Here is a 25,171-nt window from a genome sequence, read left to right as displayed (position 1 = left end):
TTGTTTGTTTAATGAGTGTTCTCCATGGCAGCTCTGCCACATCTGGGACAAGCCATAGTCATCTCATCTGCCAGTGTTGCCACACAACTGCTTGGTTGCTTCTTTTGTCCAGCTTCCCTATCTCTTAGTAAATGGTACCACCAACCACTCATTTGTCCAGGACAAAAACTGGAAGTCGTCTTTACCTCCCCTCATATGGTTAGTGCCCAATCTGGGAAATCCTGTTGACTCTGCTCCCAGTCCTTCCTAAGTCTCACTCAGCTCCAGCCTTACTAGCTGCCTTTCTGTCTCTCAGATATATTGAGCTCATTCCATTTACCCCCAGAATTCTTCTGATTCTCTCACAAGCAGGCCTCTGCTTAGGGGTCAGCCCTCAGTGAGGATTAACTTGACTACTCCATCCTGGTTAGCCCTTAGCCCTGCTCCCACTTCTGGCCTGTCCTCTGGCTTTGTTTTCTTCAAAGCACGTTTATCTACCAGGTGTTTTCCTGTTTGCTTATTGGTTTATTTACATATTATGTCTTCTCTGCTTCTTTTACACCTCCCACTGCCCTCACCCTGTCAACTCCATGGACCAGGCCCTTGTTAACTAGTTGATGACAGGTGGATGATGCATGTTCTTTCCAGAAGATGGGAAGTAGTCTTAAACCAAGTTGCTGCTGCAGCTGCTGTTACTAATCATCTAGTAACGTTAATGTAATAAACATTGTTATTATTAGTATATAAACATTAGTATAATTGCACTCTGGTGGTTTTTGGGGTTTTTGTTTGTTTGACTTTTTAGGGCCGCACTCACAGCATATGGTGGTTCCCAGGCTAGGAGTCCAATGGGAGCTACAGCTGCTGGCTTACACCACAGCCACAGCCATGCCAGATCTGAGCCATGTCTGTGACCTACACCACAGCTCACGCCAATGCCAGATCTTTAACCGGCTGAGTGAGGCCAGGGATCTAACCCACAACCTCATGGTTCCTAGTTGGATTTGTTTCTGCTGTACCACGACAGGAACTCCAGTTGCACTCTGTTTTTAACCCAAGCTACCTTTCGCACACATACATAAACGCCTCTATACATGCACAGGCTCTTAATCGTGTTTGGAAAAAATATTGGCTATGAAGTGATAGCTTCAACTGAAGGTACATTACAGCTGTGATTTTCTTGGAAAATCTTTTAATGTCGCAGCATTTTGAAGAGCAGGGACAAGTAGCTGAGGTGTTGCTCCTCTACACTGATCATTCTAGATGCTCAGAAGCTTCTTCTATTGCTACAGGGGACTGTATTTGTTTCCTTTTGCTGCTGTTATAATAGTAGCGGTTTAAAATAATCATCTTACAGTTCGAGAGGACAGAAGTTCTAAAATCAAGGTGTCAGTAGGGTGGTGTTCTTTCTGGAGGCTCTTGGGGAGAATATTTGCTTGCCTTTTCTAGCTTCTAGAAATCCACCTACATTCCTTGACTTATGGCCCTGGTTCTCCATCTTCAAAGCCAGTAGTGTAGCAGCAGCTTCCATTCTCTCTCTGCTTCTGTCATCACATTGCCGTTTCTGACCTGACTTTCTTGCCTCTTGCAGGTACCCTTGTGATTGCATTACCCCACCCTCCCTGCCCCAAATAATCCAAGATAATCTCCCCATTTCAAGAGCCTTGATTTAAGCACTTCTGCAAAACCTTTATTATCATGCAAAGTAGCATATTTTACAGGTTCTGGAGATTAGGACCTGGACATCTTTGGGAGGCCTTATCCAATGTGCCACAGGGACTACGGATTTCCTTCCTCCATGCAAATCTATGTAATTGATAAATCATTTGAGAAATGAAGTGGGAGCGAGGGAGGAAGCACAGGAAAATATATCTCTTTTCCAGCCAAATCGAGGTGATGGTAAATCCCAAATTGAATCTAAATAAATATTTCGGGTTTTTTTTTTTTTGAGATCTTTAATTTTTTTAAAGTTAAAAATCCATGTTAAGGAGTTCCTGCTGTAATGCAGTGGTATCATTGGTGTCTCTGCAATGCCAGGACACAGGTTTGATTCCCAGCCTGGCACAGTTGGTTGAAGAATCCAGCGTTGCTGCAACTACAGCATAGGTTGCAACTATAGCTCAGATCTGATCCCTGGCATTGGAATTCCATATGCCACAAGGTAGCCAATAAATAAGTAAATAAAATCCAAATTTATAGTTTGAGTAGCTTGAATTAAAAATCTAGGCGTTCCCATTGTGGCTCAGCAGAAGCAAACCTGACTGATATCCATGAGGATGCAGGTTTGGTCCCTGGCCCTGCTCAGTTTGTTAGGGATCCAGCATTGCCACAAGCTGTGGTATAGGTCGCAGATGTGGCTCAGATCCTGCATGGCTATGGCTGTGGTGTAGATCACAGATGCGGCTTGGATCCTGTGTGGCTGTGGTGTAGGTCGGCAGCTGCAGCTCCTATTCAACCTCTAGCCTGGCAATTTCCATGTGCCACATCTGAAAGGCCCCAAAGAAAAAAAAATTTCTAAAAATTCTATGAGTTCCCGTCGCGGTGCAGTGGTTAACGAATCCAACTAGGAACCATGAGGTTGTGGGTTCGATCCCTGGCCTTGCTCAGTGGTTTAAGGAGCTGGCATTGCCATGAACTGTGGTGTAGGTCGCAGACGCGGCTCAGATCCCGCATCGCTGTGGCTCTGGTGTAGGCTGGCATCTACAGCTCCCGTCTGGTGTAGGCTGGCATCTACAGCTCCCGTTAGACCCCTAGCCTGGGAACCTCCATGTGCCGTGGGAAGTGGCCCTAGCAAAGGCAAAAAGATAAATAAATAAATAAATAAAATTCTATGGTAATTTTGTCAAAATAATTACATAGTTTTGAAGAAAAATATTCAAAACACTTAAATTTTTATTTTAAGTCTTTGAAAATGTAAGCATCTGTTGTTGTTTTGGTGATAGTTATTGAGCTCCCATACGCTGAGACAAAAATAGCTCCCAGATATCCTTGAGTTACTGACTAAATAGGAAATGGTTTTTCTGGATGATTTTACTAGCTTTAATAAATCAAGTGGCCACATTTTTATTAGTTTTTTTAGACTGCTTCAGCTGGAGAAAGCTAAAAAACAAAAAACCTTCCAGCTTGTGTGTTTTAACTTCTAGGCAGTAAAATTTATATAAAAGATGCCATGGAGGGTCATCCTTGTGTGAGAAAGAAGTGGGCTGGAACTAGTCACCACACACAAACACACGTCTGTGCACAAACCTGTATCACCTGTCAGACTCCTGATGGTAGGGGCTAGAGGGAGGGGCAGGGAGCAGAGAGCGAGACAAAGACAGTCCCAGGAATAGTGACTGGTGATTAGAGAGACTTAACAGAACTAAGGATGGATCAAGGATGTAGGCAGTGTGCTAGGAAAGTTATGGACAACTTGAGGGGAAAGCATTGGGATTGGATCTTTTTTTTTTTTTTTTTTTTTTTTTTTTGGCCACCCTGCGTCACATGGAGTTACCTGGCCAGGGATCAGATCTGAGTTGCAGTTCTATAGCTGCAGCAACACAGAATCCCACTGTGCCAGGCTAGGGCTCAAACCTGCTGTCCCAGCAAAAGGGAGGACCCAGTCAGCAGCTGTAGGCTTAGTTCTGACAAGAACCATAGGAACACTGAGCAGCCTTCTTGAAAGATTCTTTGGGGAAGGCTAGAATGGGCAGTGACTTTGCTAGGCAGTCTTCCCCCATAGTCACATGGCTTTGGCCGTGGTGAAGGGTGGACTTGGCTTTAGGGAAGGATGGTTGTTCAAGCAGCATTGAGGAGAGCCCCACCTCTGCCCTGGCATCCCAGGCCCCTGGAGCAGAAGGTTGGATTTCTAGCAGCTGCAGGGCACTGTAGCAGAATAGCCCATCCTGGGAGATTCCACGCCTAAAACTCAGGCCTGTGGCCTAAAGTCAGGTGCTCCTGGCTTTGTCTGAATCACATGTATCTTCTTTGTATGTGGAATGGGGGGCTTCTTGCTTAGGAATCCTTTTCCAGTGGGTACTGTAACCGTCACAAAAGCTACGAGAACTAATTGGTGAGTTTGACAAGGATTCAGGATATCATGTGAGTATATTTAAAAAATCAAGTATGTGTGTGTTTAATAGCTTTATTGAGATGAAATTTACATACCATAGGAGTTTCCTAGTAGCCTAGTAGTTAAGGATCCAGTGTTGTCATTGCGGTGGCACAGGTCACTGCTGTGGTGTGGATTTGATCCTTGGCCTGGGAACTTCTGCATGCCGTGAGTGTGGCCAAAAAAATAAATACATTTAAAATTTCTAAAAGTTACCCACCGTAAAATCATTTAAAATGTATAGCTCAGGGAGTTCTCTTGTGGTGCAGCAGGTTAAGGATCCAGTGTTGTCACTGTTGTGGCGTAGGTTTGATCCTTGGCCCGGAACTTCCACATGCTGTGGGTGTGGCCAAAAAGAAAAAAAAAAAAAAGTGTACAGGTTGGTTTTTAGCATGTTTACAGAGTTGTGCAACCATTATCATAATCTAATTTTAGAACATTTTCATCATTCTAAGAAGAAACCTTGACCAAATCCTCCTACCCCCCCAAGATAAATTATGTTTTGATATAATATCAAGAAACAATTCGAAATTAAAATTGAAAAATAACATAATAGCATCAAGAGTGAGATACTTAGAGGGAGGTTTGCTTGTTTGTTTTGGGGGGGAGGTTTCTTTTGAACAAGAGCTGAGGCTTTTAATTTCAGTGTCAAGGGGAGCATTACATGTTTTAGAGCAAAGAAGGGACTACATTCCTTTTTTTTTTTCTCCCAGTGCTTTTTAGGGCCACACCTGCTTTGGTGTAGGCAGGCAGCTGCAGCTCTGATTTGACCCCTAGCTTGGGAACGTCCCTATGCTGCAGGTGTGGCCCTAAAAGACAAAAAGAAAAAGAAAAAAGAAAAAAAGACAAGTCCTAAGTGAAATAATTAGCCTTTTTTTTTTTTTTTTTTTTTTTTTTTTTGTCTTTGTCTTTTTAGGGCCGCATCCATGGCATATGGAGCTTCCCAGGCTAGGGAGCTACTATGCCACAGCAATGCAGAATCTGAGCCACATCTGCGACCTACACCACAGCTCACGGCAACACCAGATCCTTAACCAACTGAGTGAGGCCAGGGATCAAACCCGCAACCTCATGGTTCCTAGTTGGATTTGTTTCCAATGTGCCACAACGAGAACTCCTAGCCTTTTTTTTTTTTGTTTAATTTTTTTTTCTTTTTTTTCTTTTTAGGGCTTAGGGAAGTTCCCAGGCTAGGGCTCAGATTGGAGCTATAGCTGCTGGCCTACGCAACAGCCACAGCAACTCAGGATCTGAGCCGCATCTTTAACCTACACCACAGCTCACGGCAATGCCAGGTCCTTAACCCACTGAGTGAGACCAGGGATCAAACCCACATCCTCATAAATACTAGTCGGATTCTTTTCCACTGCGCTGCAGTGGGAACTGCAGTTAGCCTTTAGATAAATATGATTTTTCTAAATGCTGCTGCCTCTTATGGATGTCGACATGTAGTTTTTAGCAATGCTAGATACATCATTGTATAGTTATGCATGATATTATCTCTGAGTTAATAAACATAGGATTCTGTTGATATCTTTTTCCCCCTCTGTGTTTTCTATATTTCTTGAAAATGCTTGGTCTCTTTTCCTTGGCTGATTTGGTTATAGGTGAGGTCACATCTCAGTTAAATGATTTCCTCTGGAGCAGATATTCAGCTTAGTTGAGTATGCGGTAATACACTTATAAGCTCAGTCAGAGTTGGAGGTCTCTTGTAGAGCAGTGGGTCAAGGATCCAATGTTGTCACTGCAGTACTGGCCTGGCCAAAAAAAAAAAAAAAAAAAGTGAAATACTTAGAGATAAATTATGAAAGTGTTGTTGAAAGAAATTAAAGACCTAAATAAATGAAGAGGTACGCCATGTTTGTGCATTTGAATGATCAATATTATTAAACTATCTGTTCTTTCCAAGTTGATCTCTAAATTCAACACAGTCCCAATCAAAATCCCAGCAGACCTTTGGAAGATACTGTTGGGAGTTCCCATTGTGGTGCAGTGGAAATGAATCCATGAGGATGTTGGTTCTGTCCCTGGCCTTGCTCATTGGGTTGGACATCTGGCGTTGCTATGAGCAGTGGTGTAGGTCATAGATGCAGCTTGGATCTGGCCTTGCTGTGGCTGTGGTGTAGGCTGGCAGCTGTAGCTCCGATTTGACCCCTAGCCTGGAAATTTCCATATGCCTCAGGTGGGGTCCTAAAAAAAGCAAACAAACAAAAACCCCAAAAAAGAAAGATACTGTTGGGAGTTCCTGTTGTGGCTCAGTGGTAATGAGCCCAACTAGTATCCATGAGGATGTGGGTTCTATCCCTGGCTTTGCTCAGTCGGTTGGGGATCTGGCATTGCCGTGAGCTGTGGTGTAGGTCGAAGACACTACTTGGATCCCAGGTTGCTGTGGCTGTGGTGTAGGCCAGTAATGCAGCTCTGAATCGATTCCTAGCCTGGGAGCTTCCATATGCCCCCTGTGTGGCCCCCAAAAGCAAACACAAACACAAACACAACCCAGCAAGATAACACCTCAGAGTTCAGTTCTAGCCCCCTCTCTTTGATGAGGCTTTCCCTCACCACCACCTCGTTTCATGGCCCTTTGGTAAGGCCCTTCGAGGGCACTCGTTTTGGTTCCTGTTAACAGGTTTTGGTTCCTGTTAACCACAGCTTGTCTCCTTTGGTAGGGCTGCCTCAGCTCCTCAAGGGCAGTGACTTGCTGAACTCACTGCTTATTTAGCACAGCCAGGCCCTGTCCACACCCAGCTCTGTGAGAGGCCGGGAATGCTGATGAGGTGGTGGCAGAGTGGGGAGATGGGCTTCTGGGTGGGCTTCTGTGACTGTCTTGCCCTTCTCTCAAGTACCTCTTCTCAGTTCTTGCTCTCTTTCCCCCCACAGGTTGGGATAAACATTCCTATGGTTACCATGGTGATGATGGGCATTCCTTCTGCTCCTCTGGGACTGGCCAGCCCTATGGTCCGACATTCACCACAGGAGATGTGATTGGCTGCTGCGTCAACCTCATCAATGGCACCTGCTTCTACACCAAGAATGGCCACAGCCTTGGTGGGTACACAAGGGGACCTTGGAGGGTCTGAGGTGAGAGGTTGATGAGAGGCCTTGAAGCCAAAGCAGTGCTGTTGATCTTCTGCTGAGCTCTGGGGAACAGCAACCATTTCCAAGATTTGGAGCCCTGCAAGGGAAAGAGAGGGTATAGAGGTCTCCTTTGGTTAATCCATCCATTCAGCAGCATTTAGCAAGCCTGATTCAGGGCTGAAAGAGCAGCAATGTTGTGGTCATGCCCTTGGCTTATGTGACACTCGTTGGAGCAAGGTTTAGAGTTGATTAGAAGTTTGAGGGGCCCTAGTAGATACTTGACAGTGGTAGAGATTTGCATGCCTGTCGCCTGGGCCCACACTTTGGCTGGCCCTTCTGTGGTGGTCTGGTTATGGAGAAACAGTGAGGGCTGCTCTAGTATAGGAAGTAAAGAGATAGGCTGGAGTCAGATGGGACCAGGTCTCTTCTGGCCTGTTTGTAGTTAACAGACAGCAACCTAGACAGAGTTATATTGAAAAAGTCCCTTTGGTTAAACTGCAAAGGATGGACTGATGGGAGTAAGGGCCAGGAAGGCAGGTAGCTTGAGATGTAGCCATGATGATGGATGCAGGCAGTGGGGAAAAAGCCTGCAAAGGCCTAGGGGTAGTGCAGCAGGGGACAGATGGAGTGAGCTGGCAAGAGCAGAACATGGGCAAGTGGCTGGATTAGTGGTGCTTTTGGGTCATTGGAGCCCTGGAGGATCCCTTGAAGAGCAGTCCTGTATACATGTAGAAATCTTGGACTAGAACTCAAGAGAGAGAGGGGAAAAAAAAGCAGTTCTCTTATGCTGAAGTGGGTTGGGGATCCAGCGTTGTCACTGCAGAGGCTTGGGTCACTGCTATGGCATGAGTCAATGCTTGGCTGAAACTTCCATATGCCTCTGCTGTGGTGTCCCCCTTCCCCGTGGCCCTTGCCACCCCCCTCACCCCCCCACCCCCCGCCAAAACAAAAAGTGAGAAAGGAACTTTGCCTGTTCTGATGCCTTGCCCTAGTAGAGCTGATGTTTGGCCCTTGAGTAAGAGGACCCCAAGGCCAAAGTGGCCCTGTGGTGGTGCCTAACTGCTGGGCCAGCCTGCCTGAGTTTGCAGAGGTCTCTAAACTAGCAGAACTCTGCTAGCCAGGCTCACTGTAGGCCTTGCCTGGAAAGGGTGTTGGGCATTTTTCTTTGAACCCAACTCCTAGGAGGCCCACTTGCCCTGGTTTGAGGGGCAGTTAAAAGGTGGCTACCACTCCCCACAGCCCTTGTGTGGCTTCTCCAGGAGATGAGCCCAGGCAAAATCAGGGGATCTGAGAGGAAATCAGGTTTATTTGTGGTTGGGGCTGAGTGATGGGAAGCAGTGTTCCTCAACAGGGCAGTCGGATGCCATGGCCTAGAGTGGTAGCCAGGAGCTTAGCACAGACACTGCAGAGCTGACCCAGATGTACATTCTGAGAAGCTCCTCTGAGGGCCATGGCCGCATAGCTGCAGTTGCTGGTATCCAGCCTGTGAGGAGCCAGCTGCTGGAGGCTAAGGCCAAGGTCTCAAGATGGCACCTCACTCCCCACTGTGTTCTCTGACTCCAGCTCTTTCCTGCCTCTTGATTTTTCTGCTGTCAGAGTCCTAGGGGCCACTGATATGTGCTCTCAGTCCTTACCAGAGCCCCACTTCACTTGCCTCTCCGCGTAGGCCTGGCCCTGCCCCTCTGCTCCGAATACCTTACCTCCTTACCTCCCTTCAGCTTGTCTACTCGGCTCAGAGCATGGCACCTGCTATGGGACACAAGATTTGGGGTATACCCTGCTGTCGCCTCTGCACTTGGACTTCCTTCCTGTCAGTCCTAGGTTCTTTGTCAGTCAGATTCTTAGGTTCCTGCAGATCTCATGACCTGATGAGAGGTCAAGAAACCATAATGTCAGCCCAGACCCTCATGCTGTTTTCAAAAACTCATCTCCCTAATGTGTGTTATATAGACCCCATGCAAGACCTCACACATCTTGTAATTAAACTTCATTTAGGCCTATATTATCTATTTTTCTAGGCTGTCAACATCTTCTTCGGTCTTGCTTGTTCTATCTCAAATATTTGGTATCCTCTTTAGTATTGTATTAACCTAAAATTTTATAAACATGTTTATGTGTGTTTTCATCAAGGTATTGATTAAAAAAATATTGAAAGAGGAAAAGACTGGATTTGAGCCCTTCTGTCTATAGCTTGTCCAGGTAGACACCAGCCATTTAAGAATCACTTCAGGAGTTCCCCTCGTGGCACAGTGGTTAACAGATCTGACTAGGAACCATGAGGTTGCAGGTTTGATCCCTGGCCTCACTCAGTGGGTTAACGATCCTGCGTTGCTGTGGCCTAGGCCTGAGGCTATAGCTCTGATTAGACCCCTAGCCTGGGAACTTCCGTATGCCATGGGTGCAGCCCTTTTGACCAAAAAAAAAAAAAGAAAAAAAAAACAATCACTTTATTATGTTAATTTGTGGGGGTTTTGGGGGTGGTTTTGGTTTGTTTTTGCTTTTTTAGGGCCGCACCCACAGCATATGGAGGTTCCCAGGCTAGGGGTCTTTTCAGAGCTACAGCTGCTAGCCTACACCACAGCCACGCAATGCAGGATCCGAGCCACATCTGTGACCTATACCACAGCTCACGGCAACACCGGATCCTCAGCCCACTGAGTGAGGCCAGGGATCAAACCCGCAACCTCATGGTTCCTAGTCGGATTTGTTTCTGCTGCGCCACCATGGGTACTCCCATTCTGTTAACTTGAAACCCATGTTTTTCTTTCTTGTCCACAAGGATACTACCAAGACCTTACTACAAAATGGATATGACCTGTCCTGAATTTTCTAGATCATAAAATTTAATGGAAGTCAATGAACTCTGAGTGATGTACTACTTGGTGAATCTTCAAATGACTTTGTTTCCTTTCACAAACCAGTTTTTCAATATAAGGCACTTCAAAATCTAACACGGAGTCAGTGAGCTTGTCACTACTCTCTAAGCTCAGAACCTTTCTCCCTTTAGAGAAGCAGAGTCATGTTCCCCGCCTCTAGCCTCCCTGCTCCTTTCATTTGCTCCATCCTCGTCTGTCACAGCACTCACCTTATGTGTCATTGGTCAGTTGCCATCTTTCTTGCTGGAGTCCGGCAGCACTTTTAGGGCCAGGCTTGCAGCTGATTCCCTAGTGCCTGACACAGGGCCTGGCTTCTGGGAGGTCTCGGCAAATACTTGACGAGAGGTTGAATGAGCATCGAGTGAATGGACTGGAGACTGACATCTCACCCACAGGTGGTCCATGTGCTTGTAGATTCGACTTTATACTCTCAGCCTCTTTGACTCCTAACCTGTGTCTCTCTGGCTCAGGGCACTTCTTATCGATAGGTTTGAATGTCCTATTTGCGTCGTAGATCTTTGCCTAGACCTTCTCAGATCTTCCTGTGGGCCACTTCCAGTCTCGCCACTGCAGTGACCTTGCAGAGGCTCACAGGATCTGCAGGGCCAGGAGGAGCAGTGTTGCCCTTGTTTAGTGCAATAGGGAGTGGAATACCTTCCTTCCTCATCCTCCTGGAAGCACCTCAAGGCCTTGTCTGTCCTGAGTGCCAATGTGAGATAGAGCTGGGTAAGCCAGGTAGGTCTTCCCCTGCCCAGGAGTGTGGCAGTTGCCTTGCTCTGTGGCACAACTGTAACCAACTTATACCTCAACCTCACAATTTATGAAGCATCTTTCACAGAGCATCTGTTTCTCCTTTCTTCTTGAGGTGTTGAGATTATCGTTACCTCCCTTTTTCAGATGAGCTCAGAGTGGCTGGGTAGCTCGCCTCAAGTCATACTGCAGGTAACTAATAGAGCCTGGATGCCCCCTTCTTCCAGGGTTCTATGGGCCTCTCCTTGAGCCTGAGTGTACAGCAGCAGTAGCCTGGCCACCCTGAGACCCGTGGAAGTAATTCCCATGCAGACCTGGAGGGTAGACATTGAGGAGCTTTCAGATTCCATCCTGCTAGTTCTGTGACTGCTGACTCTGCATGTGGGGCTCAGAAGTGGCCTCAGGCAGGGAGATCATGGCTTTATGAGCTTCTTTCACTAAGGAGCAAAATAGCCCAGGAAGGAATGTAAACAATCTCTCTGTGCCTTGGCTTTTTAATCTGTCAGAGACAGTATACACCTCCCAAGGTTGTTTGAGATTAAACGCCTCCTAGTAAGACATGAGCCTGGTGCCCAGTACAGAGGGAGCACATGGGATATGCTGGCTGGCTGGCAGGTTCTGTCCCCAGGTTTGCTGGGAGACCTATAGTGAGCCCCTCACCTCTTCTTCTGTCTTGCCGGGTTTCAGTTTCTTTTCTGTGTGGAGTTGTGGAGGGGCAGGCTGGGACCTCTAAAAGTCAGTGTTTTGAAAACCTCTCAGGCCAAAAGTTTAGGAGCTTCTAGAAGAATTTAAGAATAAGAATTTATCTAAAAAAATGAGAGGCTCTGAGTCCTTGGGTAAGTTTCCTTTGGCCTTGAGTCATTTCTTAGTCAGCGACATGAATAGCATGAACGCTCTGGAGGATGCTGTGAGGTCCCTCTCCTGCTTAGGGTTGCTCATATATTTGGGATCCTGTTCCCCTCTACCTTCAGTTCTGATTCAGAACTGAGGCCCCTAGAAACACAGCCTCTGCTCTTGGCAGGAGTGTTCAGAGTGTACACAGGACAGTGTTAACCTAGGCTTTGTCAACTGGAATCTCTGGGGACCATGGGCAGATATATAGGCTGGAGATGGGTAGCTGCCACCCTCTTGGTCTCCACTGCTCTGTCAGCCTAAAAGGTGGTGTTGGAGCGTCAGACAAGGAAAAAGTCCAGTCCCATGAGTTTCTGCTAAATTTATGACTGTCAGCAAATCATTTAACCTCTGAGGCTTACTTCTACATCTGTACAATGGGGCTAAGAAAGCCTGCTCCCTCAGAGAGGTAATAGATGGAAAAAGATAGAGGTCTCCGTAAATACGTGTTGGAACAAGAGAAGGATCAGGCTTGGAGAGGCCTCAGGGTTGATTGTTAGGGTTTAGTCCTTTCTGGCATTTTCCCTGAGAGAGTAGAAATGCGATGGACAAATCCCCAAATATCAAGCTTCACGTCTGTCCAAGCTACCCAGGAAAGGGCAGGCTAGGGTGTAAACCTAGCAGGCCCTTGGCCCATGCTTGTCCTCCACCCCAGGGGAGGTGTGGTGACCAGCCCCTCCACAGCCATTGTGACGGACCCTCTGGGGTGTGGGAAGCCAAGTGCCCTGATGTCTGTTCCCTTCCCTCCACAGGTGTAGCCTTCACAGACCTCCCGGTAAGTACTGCTACTGGGTCTCCCCATGGGGGGCCCCTGGGGCTGACTGGGACAGGGCATGGTAGCTCCTGCGAGTGCAGGCTGTGGAGTCCTGCCCTTTCCCAAACCAGGGGCGCGTGCTGTGCAGTCAGCTTTGAAGGTACTAGTAGAGGGTACCATCTCTAGCAGCAAGACCCGGTCTTCCTCCATGACTTTTAGCAGGTGACAGTGATTTGTGGCATTTCCAAATGCAGCAGAGTGATGGGGGCGGTGTGGGCAGAGACGAGATAGACCTATGATTTGGCTGGTCTGAACTAGTTCTGTGCAGCTTATAGGCAGCGGATCAGTGTGCAGAATGTAGAAAGTTGTTCCTGAGCAATGTTAGGAAGCCAGGTTCCTGTGCATACCCATCAGAGGTGCCTGAGAAAAGCCCATTCCCTAGGGGACTGGGCCTGTTACCATGCAGGGTACCCCTGAGCCAGAGAGGTGAACTTTATGAGGTTTTCGCTTCTTGGAGAAGGGTGAGGTTTCCTGCTGGCTTAGTTCAGGGTTCATCCCACCTCCTGCACTCCAGTCCGTCTTTATTATGAGTCATCACAGGGCTCATCACATGCAGGGCTTCTACCCAGAGTGCTGGGAACTGGGCCTGGCTTTGTGTGCCCTGCTGGGTTCTGGAGGGAGGAAAGGTTTGCTGACTCTGGGGGCATGCTTAGGGATCTTGGGCACCCCTGTGATGTCCTAGGAATAGGAAATGCCCTTGTGATCTGGGGGGCGGCGGGGGGGAGCTTCTGAAGTGCAGACTGTCGCATGCAGGATCCTCTTAGACCCTCTGTCTGTGGATCAGAATCCTTCCCGCCTATCTGGAGTCCCCAGAGAAGAGCTGTGGTCCTAGGCAAAGAACAGACACGAGAGGAGAATTCTGACCCTGAGTGGGGAAGAGTCTAGTGGTGGAGATACATCATTGCAACAACCAGACGTGAATGTGGGCAGTATTCCGCCGAGTGCTAGAAAGGCTGAACCCAGTGTGCAGTAACAGCATGTGATAGTCAGGAATGACACGTGACCTGAGGATGGAAGGTGGAGGAGAAGACTGGGAGCCCAGGGACAATGGGGTGGAGGCTGGTGAGACATTGGGCTGTAGCAGTGGGAGCCATAGGAGACCCAGAGCGAGGGAGTGACCTGGCCAGCGCTGGTCAAGGCAGGGGATAGATGGGAAGCCTCACACCCAAAGGGACACCCCCAAACTGCAAGGCCAGAAGACCCTTCTCTTAGCCTCAGACAGGAAGGGCAGCAGCCTTTCTTTACTGTTTTCCAGCATCAGGGGGTCCAAACCACCTAACCCCTTTGGTCATACTCTCTTCCCTGCCTTTCCTGTCTTCCCCGGTACTTTTCCTGCCTCCACATATACCCCTTTTTGTGGCAAAGCGATCCTTGGTCCTGGATCTTTCTGAGAGGAGCCATTGTCTACCCCCGCAGCATATCTTCACAGGCACACCTGCAGAATCGGGGAGCCCGGCCTGCCTCCGCTCTGGCCGAGTCCCAAAGGGGAACCTTGGGCTTTGGGGACGCCGTAGCCTCTGATGCAGGGCAGGAGACACCATGAGCCTGGCTTGCCTTTCTTTTGCTTTCTCCCCTCAAACTTTGGGGAATAGTGTCTGTGCTAAAGAGGTGGGCAGAATGTGGCTTAGCCTTGCCTCCCCCAGCCACACTGCAGTTCTCTCAGAGCCAAAGCAACGGCCTGCAGGAGCCAGCGCCTTCCTCCTCTGCTCCAGAGGTGAGGTGAGGTGAGGCGAGGCCCTGCTGCCCCATTGCCCTCAGGGCCCAACTGACCTTTCATTCTCCTCCTCAGGCCAACCTCTACCCCACCGTAGGCCTGCAGACACCCGGGGAGATTGTGGACGCCAACTTTGGGCAGCAGCCCTTCCTGTTTGACATTGAGGACTACATGCGGGAATGGCGTGCCAAGGTCCAGGGCACTGTCCACTGCTTCCCCATCAGTGCCCGGCTTGGCGAGTGGCAGGCGGTGCTGCAGAAGTGAGTGCCCCGCTCCCGCCCTTATCCAGCCCTGCCCAATCCCAGGGCTTCACTGTCCTGTACTGCTACAAGCTGCTCTTAGGACCTCCAGTGGGTAGCGTTCCTTCTGGAAACCACTCTCAGGTTGACTCTGCCTGCTGCTCTCTTGCTCCTCTCTTAGTTCAGTTCTCCAGAGCTGCTCCTAGTTAAAGCTTTGCCCCACTCAACTGCATTGGAGGACCCTGTATGTAATATCACCAGCAGGGCTACTTTCCCTCCCCAGGTCATTTTGCAGAGGATGTACTAGGATACCTAGTTGTCTCTTCCCCTGTGGACTTTTTTTTCCATAAGAGAGAGTATCTATCACGCCATGACTCTGACCTAAGGTCACCTCTTAGGGTCAGATCCAGCTAAGTCCTTTGCAACCATGGCAGTGGTGGTGGGAAGAGAGTCCTCCCTATGGCCAACCCAGCTGGCTCTTGACTGATTAATTCCCAGACTCTCCTGGAACTCAGTCTTGCTGAGAATCCCAAGGGAGGCCAAATATGGGTTTCTCTTCCACTTGCCAGCTGCAGCAGGCCTGAGTGAGGCAATGACCTGTACCCACTCTGCCAGGAGGTGAGTTAGTTTGCTAGCTTGGCTCCCAAGGGTGGGCAGAGAAGGGCTTCCACTCACGCTGGTCGTTACCCTGCAGACACCAGGGTACCAGGGTCCAGTGGGTGGGAGTGGGGTGCACACTGGGTTCTTTGTTCAGCCTTGTTTTCTTGAGAATTTGATGGTGAGGAAGGCCCCAGGAGAAGGCTGAGGCAGGGGCCATGTGGCCAGACCCTTCTCAGGAATAGCGGCACTGCTCCATCTTGTTCTCAGCCCCAGAACTACCAAGAAGCTCTTCATCAGAAGGCCAGCACAGTGCCAGTCCCCGCAGCAGGCTTGTTGGGACAGGCAAGGGGAGAGGTGGGGCTCCCCCAGCCGTCAGGGAGGGACTGATACTCTCAGCTGACAGGGCCTGGGCTCAGCACATGGGTGTATTTGTTTACATGTAATGTATCTGTGTGCCTGTGTGTGTTCATATGTAGTATTTGCTAAGATCTGCATCTAACTCAGATCCTGTGATTTCACATAACTTCACTTTATGAACATTGTTAATGGCTGTATTATGCCACAAGCCCCTCGGCACCTTCTTTTGGTGGTAGGTTCAAGTTATTTCTCTCTTTCGCTTGCATAGGTAACCCTTTTGTACATAAAAGAGTTTTCCACATTTAAAGTTGTTTTCTGGGTGTCTTTTCAAGAAGTGGAATTACTGAGTAAAAGGAACTGTACATTTTAGTGGCCGCTGATGTGCATGTGGACTCATCTGAACCATGTTTTGTCAAGAATTTCTGCCCTTGTGTTTATAATAATATGCTTGTAATTCTTATTCAGAATATCATATTATAAATTATATAATTTCATGGTAAGAGATTGTGTATATTGACTTCTTACTTTGTGTTAAGTACTTTATGTGTATCATCCTATCTGCTCCTAAAACACGAGAGGATACACTGCTGAACTTCTGTGCCTTTGACAAGACAGCCTGTCAGACATTTGTGTCTGGCAGTTAGAATAATGCCATTGACCTGCGCCCTCACCAAGATACTCACTTCTGTTTACATCAGATTTGAGGGCCCTCTGTGCACCACTGATTAGCCAGTATTGGGTGGCATTAGTGGTTTCTGGGTGTCGGGCTTCTCCAGGCCATTTCCCAAAGATTGTGTTCTTGTTGGCCTTGTTGTTGCCTGGTACCTTGGCTTCTCAGGCCCCTGATTTATGGCATTTTGTGGACTAACTTGGGTTGTGGGTTAGCTCCCCATCACCCTCTAGAGCCAGCACGCCTGAGCTGGAATGCTTCTGCCGGGCACGTGGGGTACCTGCAGAGGAGCTCCTGTACCTGTAGAAGGTATGCACATGGCATGCATCATCACTGGGCAGCTGCCAGACTGCTTGGCCAGGAGGCCCTCAGAGAGACTACGGGCTGTCCTGGGTTTGCTGCCTTTCTGTAAGGAGATGGTCTGTGCCTCTGTGTGTAGTTTTGTTACCACAACTGCCCGCTTGTGGGCAGCATACTCCCAGAGAAACTCTAGCCACTCCTCCAAGCAGTGAGGACAGAGCCCCTCCCCCACCCAACTGCATGAGCACTGGGGGAAGTTTTCATGTTGTTTCGGCCCCTTTATTCTCATTCTCTGGAGGTTGCACCTTTAAGATACATTTAGAGAAGATCTAACAGGCTGGTAGTCTGACCATCACGGGGTCAGTGAGAAATGCAGTTCTTAAGTGTCACCTTGAGCATTTCCTTTCTTCTAGCATGGTCTCATCTTACCTGGTGCATCATGGGTATTGTGCCACTGCCACGGCTTTTGCCCGAATGACTGAAACCCCGATTCAGGAAGAACAAGCATCCATAAAGAACAGACAAAGTAAGGTTGATTCTCCTCTCCCTGCTTCCTTCCTCCCTCACCTGTCCTGAATTCTGCTCTCTGGCTCATGGCAGTCTTTGGTGACCTGACAGGAGTCTGTTCAGCTCAGGTCCTCACTAGGAGACCAGCCCACAGCCACAGCCCAGCCCCACTTTCTGTCCCTCTTTCAAGGCAACACTGTCCTTGAGGACCATCCAGCAGCATGGGAATGTCTCGGGGCAGCCTCCCTAACGCATACTCTGATAGCCTGGCTCAGGTCGGGGCCTGGCATGGCTGGATCCGCCTCCTCCATGCTTGTTTCCTCCCCCCTGCATCCTGGAGTCCACTCAGCCTCCTCTTGATGGTCTTCTAGAAAGAGTGTGTTTGTATCTTACCAGTCCAGTGCCCTGCCTTTCCCACCCGTTACTTAACCTGATGGTTCTGCCTGTCCCTGGCCAGAGAGAGGACTGAAGTTGGCAGTCGCGGGGAGGGCCAATGCTCCCTGGCTGCTGTGGGAGACCCCTCTCTGCTTCCCACGTCTGGTCCTATCCTTTGCACGCAGCCAAAGCAAGCTTTCCTGATGTTCATTCTGGCCTGGGTACTGCGTGTTTGGGGCTCCTTTTGGAAGGAGGGTGTTGGGAAAGAGGAAACAGCCCAGAAGGAAGATAGGAAAAGGAGGAGAGAGTGAGGGAGAGTAGGTGTGTGTGGATGCGTGTGTCTGTGTGTGCCTGCTTGCGTCTCTCTGAGCCTGTTGTCTCTGTGCATGTGCATATGTCTGTGTCTCCCAGAGAAGCCACGCCCAGCCAGACAGACAGAAAGGGATCCCAGACTTGGGATCTACGAATGAGAAAGCCTCAGACCCAGAAGTCACTCCTGGCAAGATGCACCAGGCCCAGACCAAGAGCACGATGCTGATGGCCTGAGAGGTGTCAACGTCAGAGCTGCCGAAGTGAGGAGGGTGACCTCCTCTTACAGCAGGGGATGTTCTGCAGCCCCTGAAGACTGCCAAGACGCGGGCTCTGGCCCAGAAACCATGAGCTTCCATTGCCACCCCCTGTGAGGCCTGAGGAGAGAAGTCTGTCTGAAGAGGAGCCTCTCAGGCCACCAAGCTGCCTATGTGCCCATCCCCAGACCGCACTCCCACAGCTAGGACCTCTCCCCGTGCCCAGGTCCCTGGCCACCTGTACTCCATAGGAGCAGGCCTGCAAACTCACCTCCTGCCTCTGGGCTGAGAGTGCCCCTCCATTTTCCCCTTGTATTCTTTGAGGACTCCTCGATACTTGACAGAAACCAGGGTCTGTTGTGGGGCTGGGTGGCCAGGTTCTTTCTTCTGCCTCTTCTTCTGTGAGCCTCTTACTGGGCTTGCCTCTCTGAGCAGCCCACCTGACTGTCAGCAGATCCGCGCTTGGGGCTGGCAGTGTGTGGACGTGTGGCTGTGAGGAAAGGCTGCAGCCCTTCACTCCCTGCCGTGTTCTTGCTCTCCGCAGAGATTCAGAAGCTGGTGTTGGAGGGCCGTGTGGGTGAGGCCATTGAGACTACACAGCGCTTCTATCCAGGGCTGCTGGAGCACAACCCCAACTTGCTCTTCATGCTCAAGTAAGTTTGGGGCACCAGCAGGTCCCCTGTAGCCCAGCTAGTGTGGTGATGTACAACCAGGACCAAGCCCAGAGCTGCTCTGCTCCTTCTGCAGGTGCCGACAATTTGTGGAAATGGTGAATGGGACTGACAGTGAAGTCCGCAGCTTGAGCTCCCGAAGCCCCAAATCCCAGGACAGCTACCCAGGCTCCCCCAGCCTCAGCCCCCGCCATGGCCCCAGTAGTTCCCACATGCACAACACAGGTCAGCCACTCTCCAGAGGGCTCTTGGAAAAACGGGTGTGGAGAAGCAAGGCCACTCATACACCCTTCCCTGGGTTGGGCTTTGGGCTTGCTGTTGGATTGGGGATGGGAAATGAGACCACTGTAATTCCTGGGGCCCCACTTGATGACAAGCTGCCTCCCCTTCTAACTGTCCCTTGGCTTTTAGGAGCAGACAGTCCCAGCTGCAGCAATGGAGTCGTGTCCACCAAGAGCAAGCAGAACCACAGTAAATACCCTGCGCCGAGTTCCTCCTCTTCCTCCTCATCCTCTTCATCCTCCTCATCTCCATCCTCCGTCAATTACTCCGAGTCCAACTCAACAGATTCCACCAAGTCCCAGCCACACAGCAGTACCAGTAACCAGGAGACCAGGTGGCTGTTCTGCTCTGCTTATTCCTCCTGCTTTCTGCTCTGTGCCCACTGCAGCCTGTCCTTTGAGTGCCACCCTGCCCTCTACCCCCATCGCCATCCCAGGTCTGTACCTGGAATAGTAGCTGCTAACCCGCCAGGTCAGGCGTTGGTTCTAGCTTCCGGTCCAACTAGTGATTCAGCTGCCACTTTGCTTGGCCCTGTCTTTCTCCAGAGGTGGTGACACTGAGAATGTGGTTTCCTCCAAGGACATCAGGCTTCTCAGAGCCCCCAGGGTCTATGCTAAAGGAGCTTTTACTGGGCTTGACTTGCCGTCAGCCAGGTTGGACAGGTAGGGGTTTTAGATGGCAGACTCTAGGTGGCTTTCAACAGCCCCCAGGCACGCTTCAGCGCTGACCAGGGTTTTGCTTTCAGAGATGCCTGTCGGGGCTCACCTGCCCTGGTCACGGGGGCTTGGGGAATGTATAGAAGGGGTGCGCTAACTCAGAGAAGGGCCAGGGAGGAGAGGCTTACAGACGCAACTTTGGGACAAGAGTGGGAATCAGGTGGCAAGCCTCTGGAGAGGGCTAGTGTCACAACAGGGGCCAAGTGTTGGAGCCTGAGAAGCCTGGGAGCTCTCCTTTCATGCTCTTAGGGGCCATTGGTTTACCCACAGCAATATGTGGCTAAAGCCTAAATGGAGGCCCTACCGGGCTACTCGAACCACATCCCCCTGGCCAGCTCCCACTTATACCCTTCTCCGCAGTGACAGTGAGATGGAGATGGAGGCAGAGCATTACCCCAATGGTGTGCTGGAGAGCATGTCCACACGCATCGTCAATGGTGCCTACAAGCATGAGGACCTGCAGACAGATGAGTCCAGCATGGGTAAGGGCCGTGCCCTCACATGGTGTTCTCAGGCAGCAGTGCTCAGTCCCAGTGCTCTCTCCTCTCTGCAGGGGCTTAGGGTGGGCAGGCTTTGGCGGAAGCTCTATCCAGATCTGGTCCACTGCTTCTTTAGCCAGTCACGAATGGGTGTTTGAGGTGCTAAGGCCTTGGACTGCTACCCAGACCAAGTTCCCTGCATTTGCCCCTAGGTGGGGTAGGTGAGAGTAGACACTCTCACCCTTGCGTCTTGTGCAGGGTGGGAACAGAGAAAGCTTCTGATTCCTGTTTGACTCCTAGACCACGTGCTGGGTGGACTAATAACAGCTCAGCTATGGATGGTCCCCTGCTCCTCTCATTTCTCACTTGCCCCAACAAAAGCTGCACCACCCCCAGCCGAGATCCTTCTTGCCATGTTCTCTTTGGGTTCCCCGCCCTAGTCCTGCCTTTCTCTCCTCCCTCCTGATATATTCTTTGCTGGGCTCTGGGTGCAGATGATGGGCATCCTCGGCGGCAGCTCTGCGGGGGCAATCAGGCAGCCACAGAAAGGATTATCCTCTTTGGCCGTGAGCTACAGGCGCTGAGCGAGCAGCTGGGCCGAGAATACGGCAAGAATTTGGCCCACACGGAGATGCTGCAGGTACAGAACAAGCCAGGCCCTCATGTAGAATGCCTCCCTTCCGTTTGATAGCAGGGCAGGTTGACTCTGGAAGGTTCTGGGGGCAGCAGCAACAGGACAGGGTGGGCTCTAGTCCCATCTACACTGGGAAACTGGACACTGGGGTTGTGTCCCATTGCCTCTAGGTTCTGGGGAGGACAAAACTCTGCCTGACCCTACAGTTGGGGTATGTCGTGCTCTCACTGGGCAGCACACAGGGCCTTATATCTCCCTGGAGCCTTGGAGGGGGTGTGTGGTGTGTGCCACAGTCCTCTCAAGAGTGCCCTGCCCTGTCCTTAGGATGCCTTTAGCCTGCTTGCGTACTCAGACCCCTGGAGCTGCCCAGTTGGCCAGCAGCTGGACCCCATCCAGAGGGAGCCTGTGTGCGCTGCCCTCAACAGCGCCATTTTAGGTAAGTGGATCTGACAAAAGCAGAAGCTGGCCTATGAGTGCCTAGGAGACCCTCTTCCCCCCTCCCCAGGAATTGCGAATGTTCGTCCACATCAGGGCGGTGAGGTCTGCCCAGAGGCTCTCTGATAGTGCACAGGACTCTTGGGCTCCCCTGGCTGAACCTAAACCCTGAACTCCCTCTGCCCAACTGAGTTGGCCGGCTAGATCATGGGCCCTAGACTGTAACCACAGGCCCCGGCCAGTTCATTACTCTAAAGAAAGCTGAAGTTCACAGGTTCCTGGCAGTGCCACAGCCTGGCAATTGGGGCACACTCACACGGAGACTCATGAACACTCCTTTCCAAGGGATTCTGTCCACTCCCCCAACCTTCTGCTCCCAAGGGAACTTTGACCTGGGCTCAGCCCTGAGCAGGGCAGTGACCAGGCCTTGTCTTTTCTCCACAGAGTCTCAGAACCTGCCAAAGCAGCCCCCTCTGATGCTTGCCCTGGGCCAGGCATCTGAATGTCTGCGGCTCATGGCCAGAGCGGGCCTGGGATCTTGCTCTTTTGCCAGAGTCGATGACTACTTGCACTAGCTGACCACACACTGGCTGGCCTCACCTGGCCCTCCCTCGGCCCAGGGCTGGAGCAGCCCTGCCCTCCATCGGCACCTGGTGCAGGGACCTGGGAGCCATGGGCAGAGTCCACTCCTGCCTGGCCTCCCCTCTTCCCTCCCTCCCTTCCTTTTTCCTTCCTTTCTTCCTCCTTCCTTCCTTCCTTCCTCCCTCCCTTCCTTCCTTTCTTTTATCTCCACCCTCAGTCTCTCTCTCTCCCCCTTCACGTGCAGCGGCCTATGACACAGTATTGGCTGGTTTCTCTCATGTAGCGCCTTCTATTTTGAAAGGGGGGGATTGTTTTGAGGAGGGGTTGGGGTTTTTTAATCCTTTTTTTCCTCCTGACTGAGCCACCAGTATTTATCTCTGGAGAGTTTGTGCTGAGCTGGTTTCTGCTTATTTAGTGATGAAGCCAATCCAAGTTGGTGATAGCTTATTATTTTCATAAGTAAAAAAAATTGAGAGATTATATATATATATATATATAAATATAAAAAAAGACACAGTATTTATCGTAGTGTTAGTGGTCCAGCACCTCTTGGGTGAGGCTGTCCAGACACCATATGTTTTTATTTGAGTCTAACTCATTAAAAAGAATCATCTCTGTCACCTCAGCCAAGTGATTCATTCATTTCAGGCTTCCCCTTTGTTGAGCCACAGGCCCAGCTGCAGCCTAAGGAAACCCAGTAGGCTTTGTGGGAGCCTCATAGTGGGCAGGTCAGGGTAAGCTGGTTTGCAGCATCTGAGAGGAGTGCGTTCCTAGGCCCCTGAGAGCCAAATGGAGCAGAGAGTTGCAGGGCCAGGGGTCCGGAGGAGAGATGAGTTGGCCCAGGGCTACACAGCAAAGGAAGGGAGTAGAGAGTCTTTGGCCAGCACGCTGTCTACCATTCTGCCCTGCCTCTCACTGCCTACCTCCCCCTCTCTTTCTTCCCTTTTCAACGTCCTGCCTTCCTTTGTTGTTAAGATGGCCAAATAATTCATTTACTCTAAATCAATTGCCTGGAAACTACCTGCCTTTGACCCAAGAGCTGCTGTGTGAAAAGCTGCGAGGAGGAAGCCTCCATGGAGGACAGAGGCCCATGAGTACAGGGGCTGCCTTCGTTTTCTGCCTGAATCTTTACTGTCTCTGCACAGCTCTGATGGAATTGATGCTTTCTTTTGAGAAGCCAGGACCTCATGGAGACTGATTCTTGGGCTGCCAGTCGCTGGAGTGGATGGAACCCTTGACCTCCTAGGCCAGGCCTCACTGCAGCTATGCTAGGCGGCTCCTTGCAGTTTGGCCCTGGCCACTTTTAGGGAAGACTCTTACGAGTATTTGCTGACCAGAGGAAGGGACCTCATGGGCTTTTACACGTCCCACCATCCGTGTCAGGAATCCTCACAGCGGGTTGGTCAAAAACAGTCCTGGTACTTCCATCAGGGAATCAGGAGCAGAGGGCTGAGGGGGCTGCCAGGATTTGGGCAGGCCATCTGTGGAGAGGACTGACTGCCCTCATCTGTGGAGGAAGAAAGGGAGGAGGCCTCCCAGAGGAGCACCAGGAGCAGCTGGATGTCCCCATCTGCATCACAGTGGGAGGGAGTGCACAAGCAAAGGGCCAAGATCAGAAGTCCAACTTCCAGTCCCCACCCGGATTAGGGCTGGCCAAGCTCCTGCTCTCCATCAGTGGACAGGAATGGTGGTATGCCCTGAGGAATTCAGAGCCCACCAGGACTTGCTGGGCCCACCATTGGACAAGAGAAATGATTGGGTTGGACCAACTGTTGGTGATGAGGTCCTTGGCCCTCTGCTTTCCCGGAGTTCTGCCCTGGGACATGATCTTGTAGGCTGCAGCTTTTTCTTGGCCCCCACTAGGGGCCCAGCTGGCAGCCCAGAGATCGTAACCCATCAGGGAGGTATTGTCCTGTCTGTAAAGGAAATTCATCCTGTGCAAAGCTGGGGATACCAAGCTCCCAAACCTAGAGGTTGGAAACATCAGGCCATTAAAACAGTCATCAGGGAATTAAAACCAGAGGCTTTTGCAGTTGGAATGAAGTTCAGAGAACATCTGTTCCGCAGTCCTCTCCTTTTATAGATAAGGAAACAGGCCCAGGAGATTAAGTGAGTTGGCCAAAGTCACACAACAGATCAGTGGCAGAACTGGGATTAACCTCATCCCTGTGGTTTGGACAACACTGTTTAGTCCTAAAACTGAATGGTGGGTGAGGGGTTAGGCTGGCCGGGCACCCAGCAATGTCTGAGCAGCTGGTACCTTCAGGGGTGGGGATGGGTGCCTGGGCTTGGGTTGTGGAGCGGCTGAAAGGGCCCAGGAGGGCTCAGGACAGCTGTGTGCTGCTTGGGGTTGGGTGTCCTCCTGGCTCACACTCAATACCCACGGCCACCTCCCCATTTTCTGTGCCTTATCTCACTGTTTCAGCTGAGTCCAAGTTGTTTACTCTGTTCCTCTCCAGAGGGGCTCTCTGTCCCAGTTGGACAGCTTACCTTTGGGACATAAGCCTTTGCCCCCCAAACCGTGGAGAGGACCAAAATCAAGCTGCTTGAGCCCACTGTCTTGTTGATAGTCCAGGCCTGTCTGCCAGCCAGAGGAGTCCCTTATGCACACCGAGTCCTACCAGCCTGCTTCCGGTAGCAGAGAGTGGGGAAGACACCTGGGAGGCATCCCATGAAGAGCTGGACTTAAACCTACAGAGCAGGAAGAAGATCTGACTGTCAGGTTGTCCAGCCCTGCAGGAGCTTTCCCTACTTACCTTTCCCCATGTGCTACCAAATGGTTGCTCCTTCCAGGGCAGAAACTGGCAGACACACGCAGAAAGCCAGAAGCCCTGTTCCTCACCCACGTGGGTCTGTGGCTGGGTGCAGGCCAGCAGAACAGGGACACGAAGAGATGGAGAAGTGGGGACTGCCCAGCCACCCAGCACCTTCCTCCCCCTTAAGCAAGCACAAAGAAAATGAGGCAGAGACCTGTCAGAGCTGAAAGTTCCTTTGGTTGCTCACAACTCAGGTATGCACACCGCGTGGCAGCTGAGCAGCAGAGCCCTACTTGACCGCCAGTCCCATGCACCCGGACCTGTGGCCAGATTGTGGACTCTGGCTGCCTCAGGCGTCACCTCTTTGCATAGGGTTTTCCTCCATTAGTAACTACAGCTGACACAGACGTCCTCCACATTGTGCGCACTGGTTCTGCCTTTGTCCTTGCAAGTTGATTCTTGGCATTAGCATGAAACTTGTGGGTGTGGGAGGGTTTAGAGAGAATTCTAACACAAAACATCCTATTAAATTGTACTTGAGAGATGAAAAAACTCCTGTTGTATTTTGACAGAATTATTTTTATTAAAATACATGTCCATGAGCAGTCACGAGTATCTGTGGTGAGTCTTACTGGAATTGGCACCCCTGGTGTGGCACAGCTGTCCTGGAGGGCTTGGCTCCTTCCCAGTCCACCTCTTGAGTCCCCAAGCCCCTGGTGTTCCTGACCCCTCAAGGACCTTCAAGACTGGGTATCGATACTTAAGCTTTAATTCTCATCCTTGAAACAGCTTTCATCTGAGACAAATTCAAAAAGG

At 50.5% G+C, this 25,171-nt stretch overlaps 1 protein-coding gene across 1 annotated transcript in view; it reads left to right on the top strand.

The window, feature by feature from the left end:
• RANBP10 (RAN binding protein 10) overlaps positions 1 to 24,960 on the top strand; it is a 76,383-nt gene extending 51,423 nt beyond the window's left edge. The window contains exons 4-14 of the mRNA XM_003355780.5: positions 6,944 to 7,111; positions 12,411 to 12,433; positions 14,262 to 14,446; positions 16,766 to 16,878; positions 18,345 to 18,453; positions 18,548 to 18,696; positions 18,883 to 19,087; positions 19,830 to 19,951; positions 20,443 to 20,588; positions 20,907 to 21,018; positions 21,462 to 24,960. Coding sequence (XP_003355828.4) covers positions 6,944 to 7,111; positions 12,411 to 12,433; positions 14,262 to 14,446; positions 16,766 to 16,878; positions 18,345 to 18,453; positions 18,548 to 18,696; positions 18,883 to 19,087; positions 19,830 to 19,951; positions 20,443 to 20,588; positions 20,907 to 21,018; positions 21,462 to 21,592 — 1,463 coding nt within the window. The 3' untranslated portion in view covers positions 21,593 to 24,960. The remainder of the gene's footprint in view (positions 1 to 6,943; positions 7,112 to 12,410; positions 12,434 to 14,261; positions 14,447 to 16,765; positions 16,879 to 18,344; positions 18,454 to 18,547; positions 18,697 to 18,882; positions 19,088 to 19,829; positions 19,952 to 20,442; positions 20,589 to 20,906; positions 21,019 to 21,461) is intronic.

The sequence above is a fragment of the Sus scrofa genome, chromosome 6, assembly GCF_000003025.6.
Source record: "Sus scrofa isolate TJ Tabasco breed Duroc chromosome 6, Sscrofa11.1, whole genome shotgun sequence".
Taxonomy (NCBI): domain Eukaryota; kingdom Metazoa; phylum Chordata; class Mammalia; order Artiodactyla; family Suidae; genus Sus; species Sus scrofa.
This window is presented reverse-complemented; position numbering and strand designations above follow the sequence as displayed.